The sequence below is a fragment of the Epinephelus lanceolatus genome, chromosome 5 (genome assembly GCF_041903045.1).
Source record: "Epinephelus lanceolatus isolate andai-2023 chromosome 5, ASM4190304v1, whole genome shotgun sequence".
Classification (NCBI taxonomy): Eukaryota; Metazoa; Chordata; class Actinopteri; order Perciformes; family Serranidae; genus Epinephelus; species Epinephelus lanceolatus.
In genome coordinates, this window is record NC_135738.1 from 15188575 (window position 1) to 15206615 (window position 18041).

General features: G+C 39.1%; 1 protein-coding gene across 1 annotated transcript; it reads right to left on the reverse strand.

Moving 5' to 3' along the window:
* Positions 1-4815: 4815 nt before the first annotated feature.
* LOC144463599 (RNA helicase Mov10l1-like) lies at positions 4816-11812 on the reverse strand. The gene is made up of 5 exons (XM_078168362.1): positions 11602-11812; positions 11220-11360; positions 10909-11096; positions 8729-8810; positions 4816-6684 (listed from the first exon to the last, which is right to left on the reverse strand). Exons 2-5 carry the CDS (start codon positions 11314-11316, stop codon positions 6587-6589), a joined length of 465 nt encoding a protein of 154 aa, XP_078024488.1. The 5' UTR covers positions 11317-11360; positions 11602-11812; the 3' UTR covers positions 4816-6586.
* Between the last annotated feature and the right edge of the window lie 6229 nt (positions 11813-18041).

The window sequence follows — 18041 nt, forward strand, 5'->3', positions numbered from 1 at the left end:
CACTGGTTCCTGTACAGCAGGGTCGGTCTTTGTTTCACTGTTATAATCATTAAAAAGCAAAAGCAGCATGTGTATACATTCAGTAGGCTATATCTTCAGTAGCTAGCTAGCTAACCCTACACTTTTCAGGTTTCTATTTTGGTTTTGGAACAGGGAAGAAACAACCTCTCCGATGTCAACAAAACCAGCCTGAAAATGAAGGATATCTGAAACGACTGCATTAGAGTCAATGGGCCACATCTGTGTTGTTGTCGGACCCTGGTCTGAGCCAACCTGATGCTACGTTATATTTGGCTGGTCTGCTTCTGGGGGCGGGACTTAGCGAAGGGTCAATTAGTCTGCACTGAGTGTGAAAGAGAGACAGAGTAAGAGACATGTAAAGAGGTAACCATTGTAAGGTTTTCACAGGCCTCCATGCTCCTCTCTACTGTTTACCTGTTCTCAGGCCAGTCCATGATGTCAAACGCGACACACCAAGAAACCCACACACCCACAGAATGGCACTCTTGTTTGCTGCAGAGCCGTGTACACAGGTCCTGTCTACTGGCAATGGGAAAGGAGTCTACGGCCTATTTTTAGCGGGTTTACCCCCGTTTAAAAAAAAAAAAGACATGTACACACATGAATCAGGGTGGATTAGGGGAACTACACACCCCTTTATACCCCATTATTTCCTTCACCAAAGAAGTGCATGTTTCTTTCACATTTGTTTAAACATTCACATCCTCAAAGGAATAGTTTGACTCTCCCATGTCTGTCCAGTAGATATTAAGCCAAAGCCATCAGCTAATTAAATAAGCATATCAACTGGAAATAGCTAGCCTGGCTCTGTCCAAAGATACCACAATCTTTAAAGCTCACTAATAAAAAAACTACATATTGTCATTGTTGTGCAGGACTATTTCTTGGCATGGAGTCTTTTCTAAAAAAAAATTCTTAAATTAATTTGAAGTGTACTGAAAAAAATCCCACACACTGTTTTATGATCCTAAATATGTAGACAAAATTGCCAGTGGTTCCATCAAAGCAGCACGATCTCATCCCAACTCATCATATTTTGCCACTTGGGCAGAAGCCCTGGCCTTATTATAATGACACCTGGCTTTTGAGTAGCATCTCGTTGCAGACAGAGTCAGCAGTAAACTATGTCAGCTGCTCTGATCGTCTAAGAGTGATGCAGGGTTTACACATAAAGCTCACTGTGTCTCACACAGATGCTAAATGGTGTCCCCCAGTGTCATTATAGTGCCTCAGAACATAATTTGATGCCCTGGGAGTAAGAAAAGACTGACTGAAGATGGTCTTTGTCAGGTAAAGTTGAGAGTGTGAGCACACCTGCACTTTTGACATTTATGGATGAAATTAATAGATAATTGACAATTAAATTTCATGCCTAGTTTTCATTGTTCCACAAAAACAATTGGAAACAGCTACCCAAATGGGTCAGTAATACCACAAAGAAGAAAAGAGTTCAGACTGCTAGATGCAGAAAAGTTAGAACATTTAATATGCTTAATATATGCACACAACAAACAAACACTTAACGGCATGAACACAAGAAAGCTCAGAGTGGCAGCTACGCTGGACTGCGAGGAAGGAAGTGATAAATGTTATAACAGAAAACTGTAAGGACAAAACAATAGTAGGATGCTGACACTATAGGTAAAGAGCATTGTAGGTATGACCCTCTTACATAATAAGTTAGACACATATATCGGTTATTTTCACCAGTGGTTCCCAAGTGGTGGGTCGCAGGTCAATTCAGAATGGACCACAAGTGACAAAAACACACTTTATTTTTAAACACAGTGAATTTCAGGCACAAAGCTTTTATTTTGAAGTGTTGATTATTGATGTAGAGTGAGTGACCACTTGACGGGGAAAGCAAACTAGAAGCTGAAGTATGTTGCCAAATGTATTAAAGTGGACCTGGAACTACTGACTAAGGAGAAGTCTGGACCCTGTGGCCTGACCAGTTGGGAACCACTGATTTACGCTATTCGTGAGAATACTCTTCAATGCTCCACACACTCACAAATTTTGGGATTGTGTGATTATTCCTTAACTTTTTTTTTTTTGTCTTTATTAATAGTTTGCAAAAATGTTATAAAAGTATAACATATTTCAACAAAATTTAGTGGAAATTTATGTAACACAAAATGCAAAAATGGTTTGTTGTTGGTGCATATTCACTTAAAATAAACATTACATTTTAAACCAAATCCTAACCAAGTGGAAGTCAAATGCCAAAAACTGCAGTTCCTCAAATGGCCACTTGAGGCTTACACCAGAAGTGAGTCAATCCCTATAGACCCCCATATTAAAATGCCCAACTTTACAGCAGAAATAAACATGTTTACAGCCTGGTACCAAAACAGTTTTGGTCTCTATACCTAATTTTAAAATTTATGACTACTGTACAGGGATTGAATTTTCATGTAACTCATCAATTTACATTTTATTAAGGCTTAAAAATATGCATAATTAAGGCCTTGGCTGCTTTGATAGGCTATCTGTAAGGCATCAGTACAGTCTGAGTCAGATCCACCACTCACTCCTCGACTGCACCACCCTCTCATCCAAATATGGTCACTTCTGGCTCAGATAAAACAAGTTGGCAACAGCCAAAATGCCAAACTCAAGGCTTCAAAATGTGTGTCTAAAGGCCAATGGGTGACATCATAGTGTCTGTGTCCATTATTTTATACAGTCTATGATCTTAACATTTTAAGACGTGGCATTTTTGAACATTTTTGCTGTCATGAGCTACTGCACATCTTCAAATGAAAAATCTAATTTCCATATTTCCCATTACTGTCAGTCTCTGTGTTTCTTTCAGTTCAGATCTGGGCTGAGATGCAGATAAAAACATCTTTATTATGAAAACAACAGAAGGGTTGTGCAACCGTGGTGAAGGAGTGGGCTCTCTGACTGCTTTAGCTGATAACACAGGACTTGGCAAATATACTGAAACCACTAACTGGATTGTTAGAGGCATCCATAGTTGCATAGTGATCTTCAGAAAAGGAATCTGCTTCCTGTCTCAAACAACAGCTGCTGTATTATACTTTAAAGGGAGCTTGCCTGCAGTTTTATCAAATCTAACCCAGGAAAAGTCAAAGCACTGTGAAACAAAAATATAAAACAAGTGAAATGTATACACTGTGAAAGACTTTGTAGGTATGTAATGCTATACGGTACACCGTTGTGCATTCATTCCATTATAATGAATAACAGACACTGACAAATATTGGCTCTGTTTGCTGTTGCAATGTTCCAACACTTCCCCTGTGTTTTATACACATGCATCATGCCAAATAAATTTCTATTTGCATCTGGTTTCCATACTGGGACAGAACTGAGACGAATCTCAGAAGGGATTATCTAATTAATCCCATTTATTCATGTGGGCTGCACCGCAGACCACTGTAAACACAGATTTTGTTTGTTACCTGAACAAACAATATGCGTTTGATGGACTGTTAACTGAAGAAAAAAGTCCTGTTTAGAGTTTAATAACTCACAGTTAATTTTCTCTCTATACTTCTATTGGATTTATGGGGTGTCTGTGGTACTCATTTGAGTTTACAATAACCTGTCTGTACTTTAGGGCATTTTATAGTTTAAGGTGTACTATAATATAATGATAGTGTAATATAATTTGGTTGTAAGATTTTAATATCCTGTAATAATGTAGGACTAATATAAAATAATATATTTAAAATATTTAGGTTATTTTATCATTTAAAATTTGTCTGAAAGCACTTTATGTTGACATGCTCATTCTCTGCAATTCGGGCAGGAAGCCAACACTTCTACAGGCACCCAGGAAGGTAACCTGCTGTGGCCAAACTCTGTCCAATAATCTAATTGTATTGATTATATTGGTACTTGTTCATATGCTTGTGTGTCTTCGCTGCTAATTACAGAGGGGGGAGTCTAAGCTCATGTTAAGCACCTTCTGATTAAGGAGGGAATCTGTTTTTCCCGGTGCTCCTCAGAATAGCTGGCATCATTTCTGAACATTTGTGCCATTTATTGTCATTAAACAGGGTAAGTAGAGTGTCCAGTTATAGCAACACTGACTCTGAGATTAGTTATCTGATCTGATTCCTCCCTTGGCCTCGATTGCTCTGAGCAGCAAAGACTGGAGTTGTTTAGGTGCAGAAAGAGTGCCGCCACTGCCCTCTTGTGGTGGAAGTAATGTCACAACAACGTCAAGAAGAAAGTGTACAAAATTAAATAAAAAAAATGTTTTTCACCCTTGTTATTAGTCATAACACACACACATGCACATGCATTGATGTGGAGCAGTGGTCCTCAACATTTTTCATGTCAAGGACCTCTAAATTGATACACATTAGGCCACGGCCCCCGCATTTAATAAGCTTTTGCATCAGTGGCCTCCATCTGAAAAGATTTTGGTTATTAGATATGATTACAATCAGAATTCTATAGCTCTCAGTTCTGCAGTTGAGCAGGGGTGCAGCCAGACGTTGTAAAAATTTGGGGCTCAGTCCAAACTTACAGGGGTCCAGGGGTATGCCCCCGTGGGGAGATTTTGTTCCATCCATGGCAGCTATATGCACTGTTTTTCAAGCAATTTGAGATAATAAATGATGAAAAGTCTGTACATTATTTGAAAAAACAAAACAAAAAATACTTAAAGAAAAAAATCCTATTTTGTATCTAATTGTTGCCCAACTGTCTTCATCATTCTGAGACCAAAATACAAGTGTTAAGGATGACTAATTTTCAGTCCTGTCAACTATAGAAAACAGGCAAAATTGTCAGATGTATTATTTTAAAGTTACATTACATAGGTATGGTAGGAATTGGGCATAAACAGGGTGTCTGCAGATGTCAGACACTTAAATTGAATGTTTTTTAAGACCTTTTTAAGATGATCTTAACTAAATTAAATACAGATTTTTCTATAAATTATTTTTTATTGAAGAATGAGGAAAGAAATACACAGTATAAAGCTAAGGAGTAGCCTATATATGTGGTCCCGTGCAGAGGTAGACAAGTTAGATTAATCTACATTTTGCCAAAAGGTCAGCACGAGTATAAAGCTGGTTGAGTGATATTTTTTTTTTTTTTTTTTAGAGATTTTTAACATCAGAAATTTGGACTTTCAATCACACGAAGATCATGACTCATTTTGACAAATATAAACTGAAAGATGGATAAATTAAATATATGTTTGTGGCAATTAAGACACCACAAATTAAAATTAATTCTTTTAATTCTTAATTAAAATGAAGACTAATGGCTAGTAAGACCGAGAATTTATAAAATTTAAGACTTTTTAAGGACCTGCAGACACCCTGATAAACAGCATTACTAATCGTGAAACATATTTTTGTTATACTATGCTGGAGTAGAGTTCACAAAATGAATGTTTAGCTGATAAATCTGATTTATTTGAATCAATTTCATTATAATCTGATTAACAACACCCCCAAGAATGCAAAGTAAATGTGGCCTTTAATACTCAGAGGAACATGTACATGTAGATTTTTAAGGGAATATCTTAGTAGGATTAATAGCCTCTGCAGTTGAGATCACCATGGTCAGAATAGTAACTTTTATGACTCTTACTCGCATTGAGCTCACTTATATAGTGAATTAAATAGTAAAAATAAACTATTTCCCATTTTTCTGGGGACCCTGAACTCCCTCAAGGACCCCTGGGGATCCCCGGACCCATGGCTGAGAGCCACGGCTTCAGAGGGATGCGAGAGTGATGGGGCTGATACATAGTCAGTGCTCCAAGCAGCGGTTCAGTTCCTTACTCAAGAGCACCTCAGCAGTCCCCAGAAGGTGAACTGGCACCTCTTCAGCTACCAGTCCAAACTTTATAACATGGTCTGAGCTGGACTACAACCACCCAAATCAAGTCCCTATGGATGGAGCTACTAATGCCAAATACAAGACAGTGCAAAACCAAAAGCGTCTTGACAAAGTTAAACAATGTATTGAGAGTGTCCTAAAATATATGACAAGATCATTAAGGAGCCTGGTTGTTGATTCACTGTATAAACAGCTCTCATTCAGCACTCAGAGAGATAAACATTAAAGTGTGACTGCCTCAAGTACTCATGAATCTGTGAATGATTCCAGGCAGCACCCGTTTAAATGGTTCAAATAGAAACTTGCAGTGATAATGTGCTATCTCTTGCCACAGTCCGCTGAAGGCACACAATTTTAAACCACCTACATAAAATGCTTTTTGGGAACAGCAGTAAATCAACATAACTGCTCTGCCATATAGACCGTATCAGTGTTTTTGCATGTTTTACTGCTTTTTGCAAGTCCATTAAGTACAAATCATACGTAGCCCTCACTTGACTGCAGCACAAGACAGATGATAAATCACAGTGAACACCGTGCCCAGGTTTGCTTTTGCCAAAGATATTGCTGCATGACAGTCAGGGCACTCATAATAGTAATATATACACTGATCAGCCACAACATTAAACACACTGACAGGTGAAGTGACTAACATCGATCATTTTGTTACAATGCAATATTCTGCAGGTACCCCAGAGCCAAGTCTGATCCACCGTGGGGGCTCCTTGGATCACGCTTGGCTCTGACCTGTTGAGGCATGGACACAGGACCTCTGGGGTTGTCCTGTGGTGTCTGACCCCAGGGCGTTGGTGGCGGATCCTTTGAGTCCTGTGGGTTACAAAGTGGGGTATGGGAATGTCCCACAGATGCTGGATCAAATTGGGGTCTGGGGAAGGCCAGGTTTATAGTTGTTTATCTGTCTCTGTAGTCATTTTTTGTTCCTCTGTGGTTGTTTTGCCTTTTTTTTGTAGTCTCGTTGCAGCTGTTTTGCATCTCTTTGTGGTTGTTTTGTGTCTCTTTTTGGTCATTTTGAATCTCTTTGAGTGACATTTTGCAGGTGAAGGTCAAGGGGACCCCTTCCTTGTTTTTAATAATTTAATAAATTTAATAAAATGTTGAATTCTATTTTTTCTTTTATTAAAACCCTCAGAAAACTTTTGAGAGATTTTTCTGGTGTCTCGTCAAACATTTCTGAATCTGCGCTGGGCCAATTTGGACTCAAGACCTCTGTATTTTTAAAATCCTGGCTACAGCCCTGGAGGCCGTAAAAGTTAATTCAAACATCTTAAAAATATGTGGTACAATTTGCGAGGTGGTTGGCAGTAATATAAAGTATGTGATGTGTAGTAAACGGGTACGGTCCTCAAACATACAGCATGTCTTAACTGACACTAACAGACATCACAAAGGAGCCTATGCTTTCACTGTATGCTTGCATATCATTACATTCAGTTTAAGCTATGAAACTTAATATCAACACACTTTTACAGTGAATGTCAACAACCCTGATGTGTATCTAAATATGTTTTAGGAGACATAAGTTATAACAGCTCTTAACATCTACAGAAAAGCTGCCAGGAGAAAGAATATTTAAAGTTTATAGTCAGTGATATAGTGTATGTTACACCTTGGCAGTGCTGCCCGACATAAATTTTCAAAGTCTTGAGTTCAGACACTGAAATGATTTATCCATGGAGAGTTAGAATCCCCTGGGCCATTGGCATTACTCGAAAAACCTACATATTTGGCAACCTTGGTGGGCACACTGTGAGAACCTGATGTGAAATATGGTTCTAATAACAAGACATAAGAGAGTGAAGGCTGTAGAGATCAAACTTGGCAGCAACAATATATTCAAAAGGTCAATGTGGCCAAAACTTGGTTTGATCTTACACTGGAATAATACGGAGTGGCACAAAGAGTTTTGGGTAGTTCACTTTGACAGTGTCAAAGGAGAGGAGGATAATGGCGGGGGATATTTCACACTATCAGATGAGCAGACTGATGACTCATGAGTACAGTTTGTCATAAATTCAGTAGATCAACAGGCAGATGTGACTGTGATGGCACTAATGTGCAGTGGGGTGTCGCTGAAAAACAGTACAGTAGATGTTTTCCTTCCAGGTGTGAAATCTTCCTAAGATGCACTAAGCGCCAAAAAGCAGCCCATTTGAAAGAGCAGAGAGGTGAATGAGACATTTGGCGGGTACACAGATGGTGCTTTAATGCTCAAATGTGTCGACAACGTGAGCTGGATAGCTGTAGTTTCTGATTAAAATTATACTGCAATGCATTCAGTAAATTTTTACAAAAGCACAAGGGTTCACAGCGGATTCTCTGTATGAATATGGATATACAGCATATGGTGTTTGCCATCTGTTAACAACTTCCAAATCTGTATGTAGGCCTGTGATTTATTTCATCTCACAGAATAAAATGTCAGACTGATCAAGCCAAAACAAACAACCGTGGAGAGTATGGCAAACTTAGAAGTTACTGATTTATACAGACATTTCAATGCCTGTCTGAATAACACTTTCAGGTGTTACAATATATGTCCTTCATTGAAGAGACAGCAAAAGCAGACAATTTGTAAACTTTCATTTTATATTTAAAAGAGCAGTGTGTAAGATTTAGGGGGATTTAGTGGCATCCGGCATTGCAGATTGCATCCAGCTAAAACTAATCCCTGTTAGAATTCATTCAGGAGGTTTTTACCAGGGGCTGAATTATCTGCAGAGGCATCTTTCTCTCTCCGAAACAAACGGACCAGGTGATTAAACCTGGTAAAAACACTAAGTAAAGCAGTTTCACGTTACAAATCAGTTCGCCTCGTTGGAGACAAGCCCAGCACCTGCTAACGTGTGCTCACCTTTTTTCTCTGATAACTTCAGATCCAGATGTTTAGGAGGTTTTAACCAGGAGACAGATAATCCGTAGAGGTCTCTTCCTGTCTAAAACAAACAGAGCTGGTGATTTAAAGCAGTGAAAACAATGAACAAAGCAGTTTCAAGTTAAAGATACTCATGTTTTTCCAAGGCTGCTCGTCACAGCGGGGCTGCTGACTATGGTGGCCAACACGAGGACACTAATGGCCCTATCTTGAGCCAGTGTTTGGTTTGTCCATTCTAGGCATCTGTAGAAACATGGCAGTGCAACATGGCAGACTATGATGAGGACCCCCTCTCTATGCAGATACAAACGGCTCATTGTAATGTGATGTTCAAAACACAACTATTATTATTTTCAAGTAATTATAAACTAAATAAAACATAGCCTACTACTGCCCCAAGAATTAAAACCTGGAAATGAGTTAGCATTTCAGCACCCCTGGTTCCTTCGTCTCAAAGTAAATGGGTTTTTGGTTAAATGCCTGACATAAGGTCGGTGGTTAACAGAAAGCTTTTATGTGTCTTAAAAAAGGTGGTTGCTTCCAATTTAGCCCCCTAAACCCTATAACCTGGACATTAAAATGATACCTAACATAGAAAGGGTTCTCTTGCCTCATGTAGCCTACCTGGTGCGACCAAAGTGGTTTGGCGGTGAATTATAGGAGGCACAGCACACCTGTGGGAGGGTCATCAAATTTCTCTTGGCACCTGCCTTCATCATAGGCTGAACCCAGATGTCGGCACTTTACCGCACCTGCGGACTCGCGGGCTTTGCGGGCGCGTTTCCGGGAATTCCGGAAGTGCTGAGGGCTGTTAAAGCATAGACATATATACATAGACGCCGCATCGACTGCCTGAGCGCGTTCTCGCCGGCCGCCATCTTGGATTGGTCTCGCTTCGCCTCCACAGTGCATTCACTTCTATTGAGGAAGGGTCTGTATGCACAAGTAAAATAGAATAACTCACTGAATTTTCAACTGATTTTCACGCGGTTTGGTTTATTACAAACGGCACACATGTAGTTATGATACAGGATGCTTTCATACATTAAAAATGCGGGATTTCATGCTTTAATGCTTTCTGCAGATAGCAACAGCATGTTATTTAGGTCACAACAAGTTCTTTTATTCACCTCAGCCCCAGAGTGGTGTATATATATATATATATATATATATATATATATATATATATATACAGTATTTATATACTGTATAAACATACTGTATAAACACCATATACACAATACAAAACACAGTATAGCATATTATGTATAGCATAATATGTAGATCTGAGGTTTGCTCAAACTGTCAGCTCCTTTAAATCAGGGCTAAAAACACTATTGTTTACTGAAGCGTACTCTTAGATTAAATACTTACCTGCTGTATTCTGCTGCCCGTACTTTTTGACTACACACTGCTGATTTATGCCTTTTATTATTTTACTTCTTTTCTAATCCTGACGGTTCAATGTATTGAGCCTGTTTTTATTTTATGTTACTGTATTTTATTATTATCACTATCATTCTCAATTTCTATTTCCCTTTTCAATCGACTGTTTTTATTGTTTTAAATTGTGTCTTGTTGCTTTTAATGTCTCTGTAAAGCACTTTGAATTACCTTGTGTTGAATTGTGCTATACAAATAAACTTGCCTTGCCTTGCCTTGCCTTGCCTAGCACACCTTTGTGCACATATTCACTTTTCCACCAGCTGTGCTGCAAATATCCCCTGCTGCTCATCCTTCTGTATCTTTTTTCAAATTATCTTGACCACAGTCCCATTTTCATAGTTATAATAATAATAATAATAATAATAATTCAAATGTGCATCAACATTAGGTGTGCAAAGTCATCTAGAGGGTCAGATTGGACCTCTTGGCAGGCTGGTTCTGGCTCCTGGGCCATATGTTTGACACCCCAGGGTTAGATTTAAACATAGGCCTCTGTCACTGCTCAGTCTAGCAACTCCCAGTACCATAACAAGACAGCTAAAGAGATGCATCAACATTTGGACTCTGGTTATTTGATAAATATGGGGCTTATATACAAAGTGTTGTATGTCCTGTTACACCAAACCCTAAAAAACAAACTTCACTGACACAAGGTGAATATAAACTGCATATTGTTTGCAAATTCATGCTGGAGCAAAACACAGGATTCTCACCCTCAAAGCTTTCCATCCCCCTTGGGCACCACCTCGTACTGCTATGCAGTTCACCACATCCCCTTCTTTCATTGGCATCCCGCCCAGCACCTCTCCACTGGTGAAGTAGATTGCATCGTCTATCATGCCATAATCGAGGCACAGCTGGGTTACCACACTGCCCCGCAGGTGGCGAATGTCCTCCATGTCTGACAAGCATAAGAAATTTGGACCAAAGAAGACATGACGTCAGTCCTGCTGGTGTGTTGCTACAGTCATGTGGAAATGTGTCAACTTTATCAAGATGACGTTACACTTAGTGTTGCATTTACCTGCTGTACCGGAGAAAATGCCTTCTCCATCCACCTCCACATTCCTCCACAATGGAGACACCAGCTTTGACAGCATACACTTCACAGCTGTTAGCATATCTGCAAAATGGTGGCTGAAGTTGCTGGCTATGGCTATCCACACTAGGATAACAGAATAAAGCAAGTTTTTCAACAAGCATTACGTTATTTAGATTAAGTTACTTGTTGTGTATCATTGCTAATGTTTCCCTCCTGGCTAACACGTCCACGATGCGAAAATAGCTAATTAAAAGATAAAGTCATCTCCAAATAATCAAGTTCCTCAACTTGCATAACATAACGCTAGTTCGTTAGCTCAAATCAACGTTAGCTGAATGCTAATGCTAGCTACAAGTTGCCTTACCTAAAGCGCGACAGGAGGTGTGAAGATGAAAGTAACGAAGAACATTATTTAAGAAACAAAGGGCAGGTTAGGTCATTTCTTGAGTTGCCGTTCTCAACACAAATGTAAGCCGAACTAAGGCTGTAGTTCACGTGTTGGGGAGGAGACCTCTTCACTGTTTCAACCAACCCGAACGCAAAGGGCTTCACAAGTACGCGTACGTGCGCGGGAGCGCTGCGTCACACAGTCAAACTCACTGCTCACTAGATAGTCCACTATATAGTGAGTTCGCCATTTTGTAGTGCTGTTCATGTATTTATCATAAATATGCATATCAGTATTTGTTATGGACGGATCACCAGCATGTCACTGCTGTCACATTCATATTTCATGAGTTGATTAAAAGTGCCTACTCATCTGTCCCAGCAGATAACAAGCTATAAATCCCATATAGCCTTTTTGTGACTAAATAAAAATGTATTAACATATCTTGCAATGAATTGTGGGTTATTAAATAAGTAAAGTCAGAGATATTGGATGATCATCAATATCTCTGGTAAAGTCAACGACGGTGGCTAAACCAGTAATCCAGTATCTTTGGTACAGTCCGCTGAAGTCTGCACCCGAAGCGGAAGTCTGCTTGAGACCCCTTAAAGGGCCAGTGTGTAATATTTGGCATGGTTTATTGTCAATCTGAATCTGAATCTGAATATTCTACCCATAAATATGTTTATACAAGTGTATAATCACTATAAAATAAAATTCGTTTGGTTTTCGTAGCCTTATAATTATGCTTTTACATATATATATAGATAGCAAGGGCCTTGCTTTAGAGAGGTTGCCATCTTGCTCCGCCATGTATGTATGGCAGACCGAGCGGACAATCCAGCCAGCCAGAGAACGCTTTTGGGACCGAGTCTTTTACCCCCTGGAGTGTTACCGGAGTTTTTGGAGTGCTCAAATAAACTGGCCTTTTTCCTGAACGCTCTTCTGGTCTCCTGCTTGTGAGGGATTCATTACAATATCATAATATGGTTTAGATTTCTAAATAAATATTCACCTCGTAGCTAGATAGACCTACTCCTGAAAAACTCGTGCGCACGGCTTTTTGTCCCTACGAGGCCACCGTCATTTACCCGACGGGAGGGGTGAGTGAGTGAGCCCTGCAATCTAGAATTTGACCACTGATGTCACTGTTTTCAACCCATTTTACACACTGGCCCTTTAACACATAGACATATATACATAGACGCCGCATTGACTGCCGCTGCCTATTGGAGCCGACGTCCTCGCCGGCCGCCGTCTTGGATTGGTCTCGCTTCGCCTCCACAGTGCATTCACTTCTATTGAGGAAGGGTCTGTATGCACAAGTAAAATAGAATAACTCACTGAATTTTCAACTGATTTTCACGCGGTTTGGTTTATTACAAACGGCACACATGTAGTTATGATACAGGATGCTTTCATACATTAAAAATGCGGGATTTCATGCTTTAATGCTTTCTGCAGATAGCAACAGCATGTTATTTAGGTCACAACAAGTTCTTTTATTCACCTCAGCCCCAGAGTGGTGTATATATATATATATATATATATATATATATATATATACAGTATTTATATACTGTATAAACATACTGTATAAACACCATATACACAATACAAAACACAGTATAGCATATTATGTATAGCATAATATGTAGATCTGAGGTTTGCTCAAACTGTCAGCTCCTTTAAATCAGGGCTAAAAACACTATTGTTTACTGAAGCGTACTCTTAGATTAAATACTTACCTGCTGTATTCTGCTGCCCGTACTTTTTGACTACACACTGCTGATTTATGCCTTTTATTATTTTACTTCTTTTCTAATCCTGACGGTTCAATGTATTGAGCCTGTTTTTATTTTATGTTACTGTATTTTATTATTATCACTATCATTCTCAATTTCTATTTCCCTTTTCAATCGACTGTTTTTATTGTTTTAAATTGTGTCTTGTTGCTTTTAATGTCTCTGTAAAGCACTTTGAATTACCTTGTGTTGAATTGTGCTATACAAATAAACTTGCCTTGCCTTGCCTTGCCTTGCCTTGCCTAGCACACCTTTGTGCACATATTCACTTTTCCACCAGCTGTGCTGCAAATATCCCCTGCTGCTCATCCTTCTGTATCTTTTTTCAAATTATCTTGACCACAGTCCCATTTTCATAGTTATAATACCAATACCAAAATTAATTTCAGTGTTTATGTAAATACTGAAAATGTTTTTTACTACTTTTGAGGGATCACAGCAGTCAGTGTAATAAGAATAACTTTACTAATCCCCGAAAAGAAAATTTCAAAGAAGTCTGTAAGATCATCTATTTAACAAAGAATTATGAAGTCTGATGGCTGTGGGTATAAAAGAGAGTGGGTGTGTGTGAGAAATAAACTCAATCAACAATAGAGCTTTTTCTTTATTAAAATATATTAATAAATTCATTAATATGCTATACTATGTTTTGTATTGTGTATATTGTGTTTATACAGTGTATATACAGTACAGGCCAAAAGTTTGGACACACCTTCTCATTCAATGCGTTTTCTTTATTTTCATGACTATTTACATTGTAGATTCTCACTGAAGGCATCAAAACTATGAATGAACACATGTGGAGTTATGTACTTAACAAAAAAAGGTGAAATAACTGAAAACATGTTTTATATTCTAGTTTCTTCAAAATAGCCACCCTTTGCTCTGATTACTGCTTTGCACACTCTTGGCATTCTCTCCATGAGCTTCAAGAGGTAGTCACCTGAAATGGTTTCCACTTCACAGGTGTGCCTTATCAGGGTTAATTAGTGGAATTTCTTGCTTTATCAATGGGGTTGGGACCATCAGTTGTGTTGTGCAGAAGTCAGGTTAATACACAGCCGACAGCCCTATTGGACAACTGTTAAAATTCATATTATGGCAAGAACCAATCAGCTAACTAAAGAAAAACCAGTGGCCATCATTACTTTAAGAAATGAAGGTCAGTCAGTCCGGAAAATTGCAAAAACTTTAAATGTGTCCCCAAGTGGAGTCGCAAAAACCATCAAGCGCTACAACGAAACTGGCACACATGAGGACCGACCCAGGAAAGGAAGACCAAGAGTCACCTCTGCTTCTGAGGATAAGTTCATCCGAGTCACCAGCCTCAGAAATCGCAAGTTAACAGCAGCTCAGATCAGAGACCAGATGAATGCCACACAGAGTTCTAGCAGCAGACCCATCTCTAGAACAACTGTTAAGAGGAGACTGCGCGAATCAGGCCTTCATGGTCAAATAGCTGCTAGGAAACCACTGCTAAGGAGAGGCAACAAGCAGAAGAGATTTGTTTGGGCCAAGAAACACAAGGAATGGACATTAGACCAGTGGAAATCTGTGCTTTGGTCTGATGAGTCCAAATTTGAGATCTTTGGTTCCAACCGCCGTGTCTTTGTGAGACGCAGAAAAGGTGAACGGATGGATTCCACATGCCTGGTTCCCACTGTGAAGCATGGAGGAGGAGGTGTGATGGTGTAGGGGTGTTTTGCTGGTGACACTGTTGGGGATTTATTCAAAATTGAAGGCACACTGAACCAGCATGGCTACCACAGCATCCTGCAGCGACATGCCATCCCATCCGGTTTGCGTTTAGTTAGACGATCATTTATTTTTCAACAGGACAATGACCCCAAACACACCTCCAGGTTGTGTAAGGGCTATTTGACCAAGAAGGAGAGTGATGGAGCGCTGCGGCAGATGACCTGGCCTCCACAGTCACTGGACCTGAACCTAATCGAGATGGTTTGGGGTGAGCTGGACCGCAGAGTGAAGGCAAAGGGGCCAACAAGTGCTAAACACCTCTGGGAACTCCTTCAAGACTGTTGGAAAACCATTTCAGGTGACTACCTCTTGAAGCTCATGGAGAGAATGCCAAGAGTGTGCAAAGCAGTAATCAGAGCAAAGGGTGGCTATTTTGAAGAAACTAGAATATAAAACATGTTTTCAGTTATTTCACCTTTTTTTGTTAAGTACATAACTCCACATGTGTTCATTCATAGTTTTGATGCCTTCAGTGAGAATCTACAATGTAAATAGTCATGAAAATAAAGAAAACGCATTGAATGAGAAGGTGTGTCCAAACTTTTGGCCTGTACTGTATATACACTGTATAAACACAATATACACAATACAAAACATAGTATAGCATATTAATGAATTTATTAATATATTTTAATAAAGAAAAAGCTCTATTGTTGATTGAGTTTATTTCTCACACACACCCACTCTCTTTTATACCCACAGCCATCAGACTTCATAATTCTTTGTTAAATAGATGATCTTACAGACTTCTTTGAAATTTTCTTTTCGAGGATTAGTAAAGTTATTCTTATTACACTGACTGCTGTGATCCCTCAAAAGTAGTAAAAAACATTTTCAGTATTTACATAAACACTGAAATTAATTTTGGTATTGGTATTATAACTATGAAAATGGGACTGTGGTCAAGATAATTTGAAAAAAGATACAGAAGGATGAGCAGCAGGGGATATTTGCAGCACAGCTGGTGGAAAAGTGAATATGTGCACAAAGGTGTGCTAGGCAAGGCAAGGCAAGGCAAGGCAAGTTTATTTGTATAGCACAATTCAACACAAGGTAATTCAAAGTGCTTTACAGAGACATTAAAAGCAACAAGACACAATTTAAAACAATAAAAACAGTCGATTGAAAAGGGAAATAGAAATTGAGAATGATAGTGATAATAATAAAATACAGTAACATAAAATAAAAACAGGCTCAATACATTGAACCGTCAGGATTAGAAAAGAAGTAAAATAATAAAAGGCATAAATCAGCAGTGTGTAGTCAAAAAGTACGGGCAGCAGAATACAGCAGGTAAGTATTTAATCTAAGAGTACGCTTCAGTAAACAATAGTGTTTTTAGCCCTGATTTAAAGGAGCTGACAGTTTGAGCAAACCTCAGATCTACATATTATGCTATACATAATATGCTATACTGTGTTTTGTATTGTGTATATGGTGTTTATACAGTATGTTTATACAGTATATAAATACTGTATATATATATATATATATATATATATATATATACACCACTCTGGGGCTGAGGTGAATAAAAGAACTTGTTGTGACCTAAATAACATGCTGTTGCTATCTGCAGAAAGCATTAAAGCATGAAATCCCGCATTTTTAATGTATGAAAGCATCCTGTATCATAACTACATGTGTGCCGTTTGTAATAAACCAAACCGCGTGAAAATCAGTTGAAAATTCAGTGAGTTATTCTATTTTACTTGTGCATACAGACCCTTCCTCAATAGAAGTGAATGCACTGTGGAGGCGAAGCGAGACCAATCCAAGACGGCGGCCGGCGAGGACGTCGGCTCCAATAGGCAGCGGCAGTCAATGCGGCGTCTATGTATATATGTCTATGTGTTAAAGGGCCAGTGTGTAAAATGGGTTGAAAACAGTGACATCAGTGGTCAAATTCTAGATTGCAGGGCTCACTCACTCACCCCTCCCGTCGGGTAAATGACGGTGGCCTCGTAGGGACAAAAAGCCGTGCGCACGAGTTTTTCAGGAGTAGGTCTATCTAGCTACGAGGTGAATATTTATTTAGAAATCTAAACCATATTATGATATTGTAATGAATCCCTCACAAGCAGGAGACCAGAAGAGCGTTCAGGAAAAAGGCCAGTTTATTTGAGCACTCCAAAAACTCCGGTAACACTCCAGGGGGTAAAAGACTCGGTCCCAAAAGCGTTCTCTGGCTGGCTGGATTGTCCGCTCGGTCTGCCATACATACATGGCGGAGCAAGATGGCAACCTCTCTAAAGCAAGGCCCTTGCTATCTATATATATATGTAAAAGCATAATTATAAGGCTACGAAAACCAAACGAATTTTATTTTATAGTGATTATACACTTGTATAAACATATTTATGGGTAGAATATTCAGATTCAGATTCAGATTGACAATAAACCATGCCAAATATTACACACTGGCCCTTTAAGGGGTCTCAAGCAGACTTCCGCTTCGGGTGCAGACTTCAGCGGACTGTACCAAAGATACTGGATTACTGGTTTAGCCACCGTCGTTGACTTTACCAGAGATATTGATGATCATCCAATATCTCTGACTTTACTTATTTAATAACCCACAATTCATTGCAAGATATGTTAATACATTTTTATTTAGTCACAAAAAGGCTATATGGGATTTATAGCTTGTTATCTGCTGGGACAGATGAGTAGGCACTTTTAATCAACTCATGAAATATGAATGTGACAGCAGCGACATGCTGGTGATCCGTCCATAACAAATACTGATATGCATATTTATGATAAATACATGAACAGCACTACAAAATGGCGAACTCACTATATAGTGGACTATCTAGTGAGCAGTGAGTTTGACTGTGTGACGCAGCGCTC

Excerpts from the sequence above, each read along its gene's own strand:
- LOC144463599 (XM_078168362.1), bottom strand. The coding sequence starts at position 11,316 with ATGCTAACAGCTGTGAAGTGTATGCTGTCAAAGCTGGTGTCTCCATTG. Across the intron at positions 11,097-11,219 it reads CATTTTCTCCGGTACAGCAG|ACATGGAGGACATTCGCCAC; the intron begins GTAAATGCAACA and ends TATGCTTGTCAG. Across the intron at positions 8,811-10,908 it reads GGGGATGGAAAGCTTTGAGG|ACAGGAAGAGACCTCTACGG; the intron begins GTGAGAATCCTG and ends TGTTTGTTTTAG.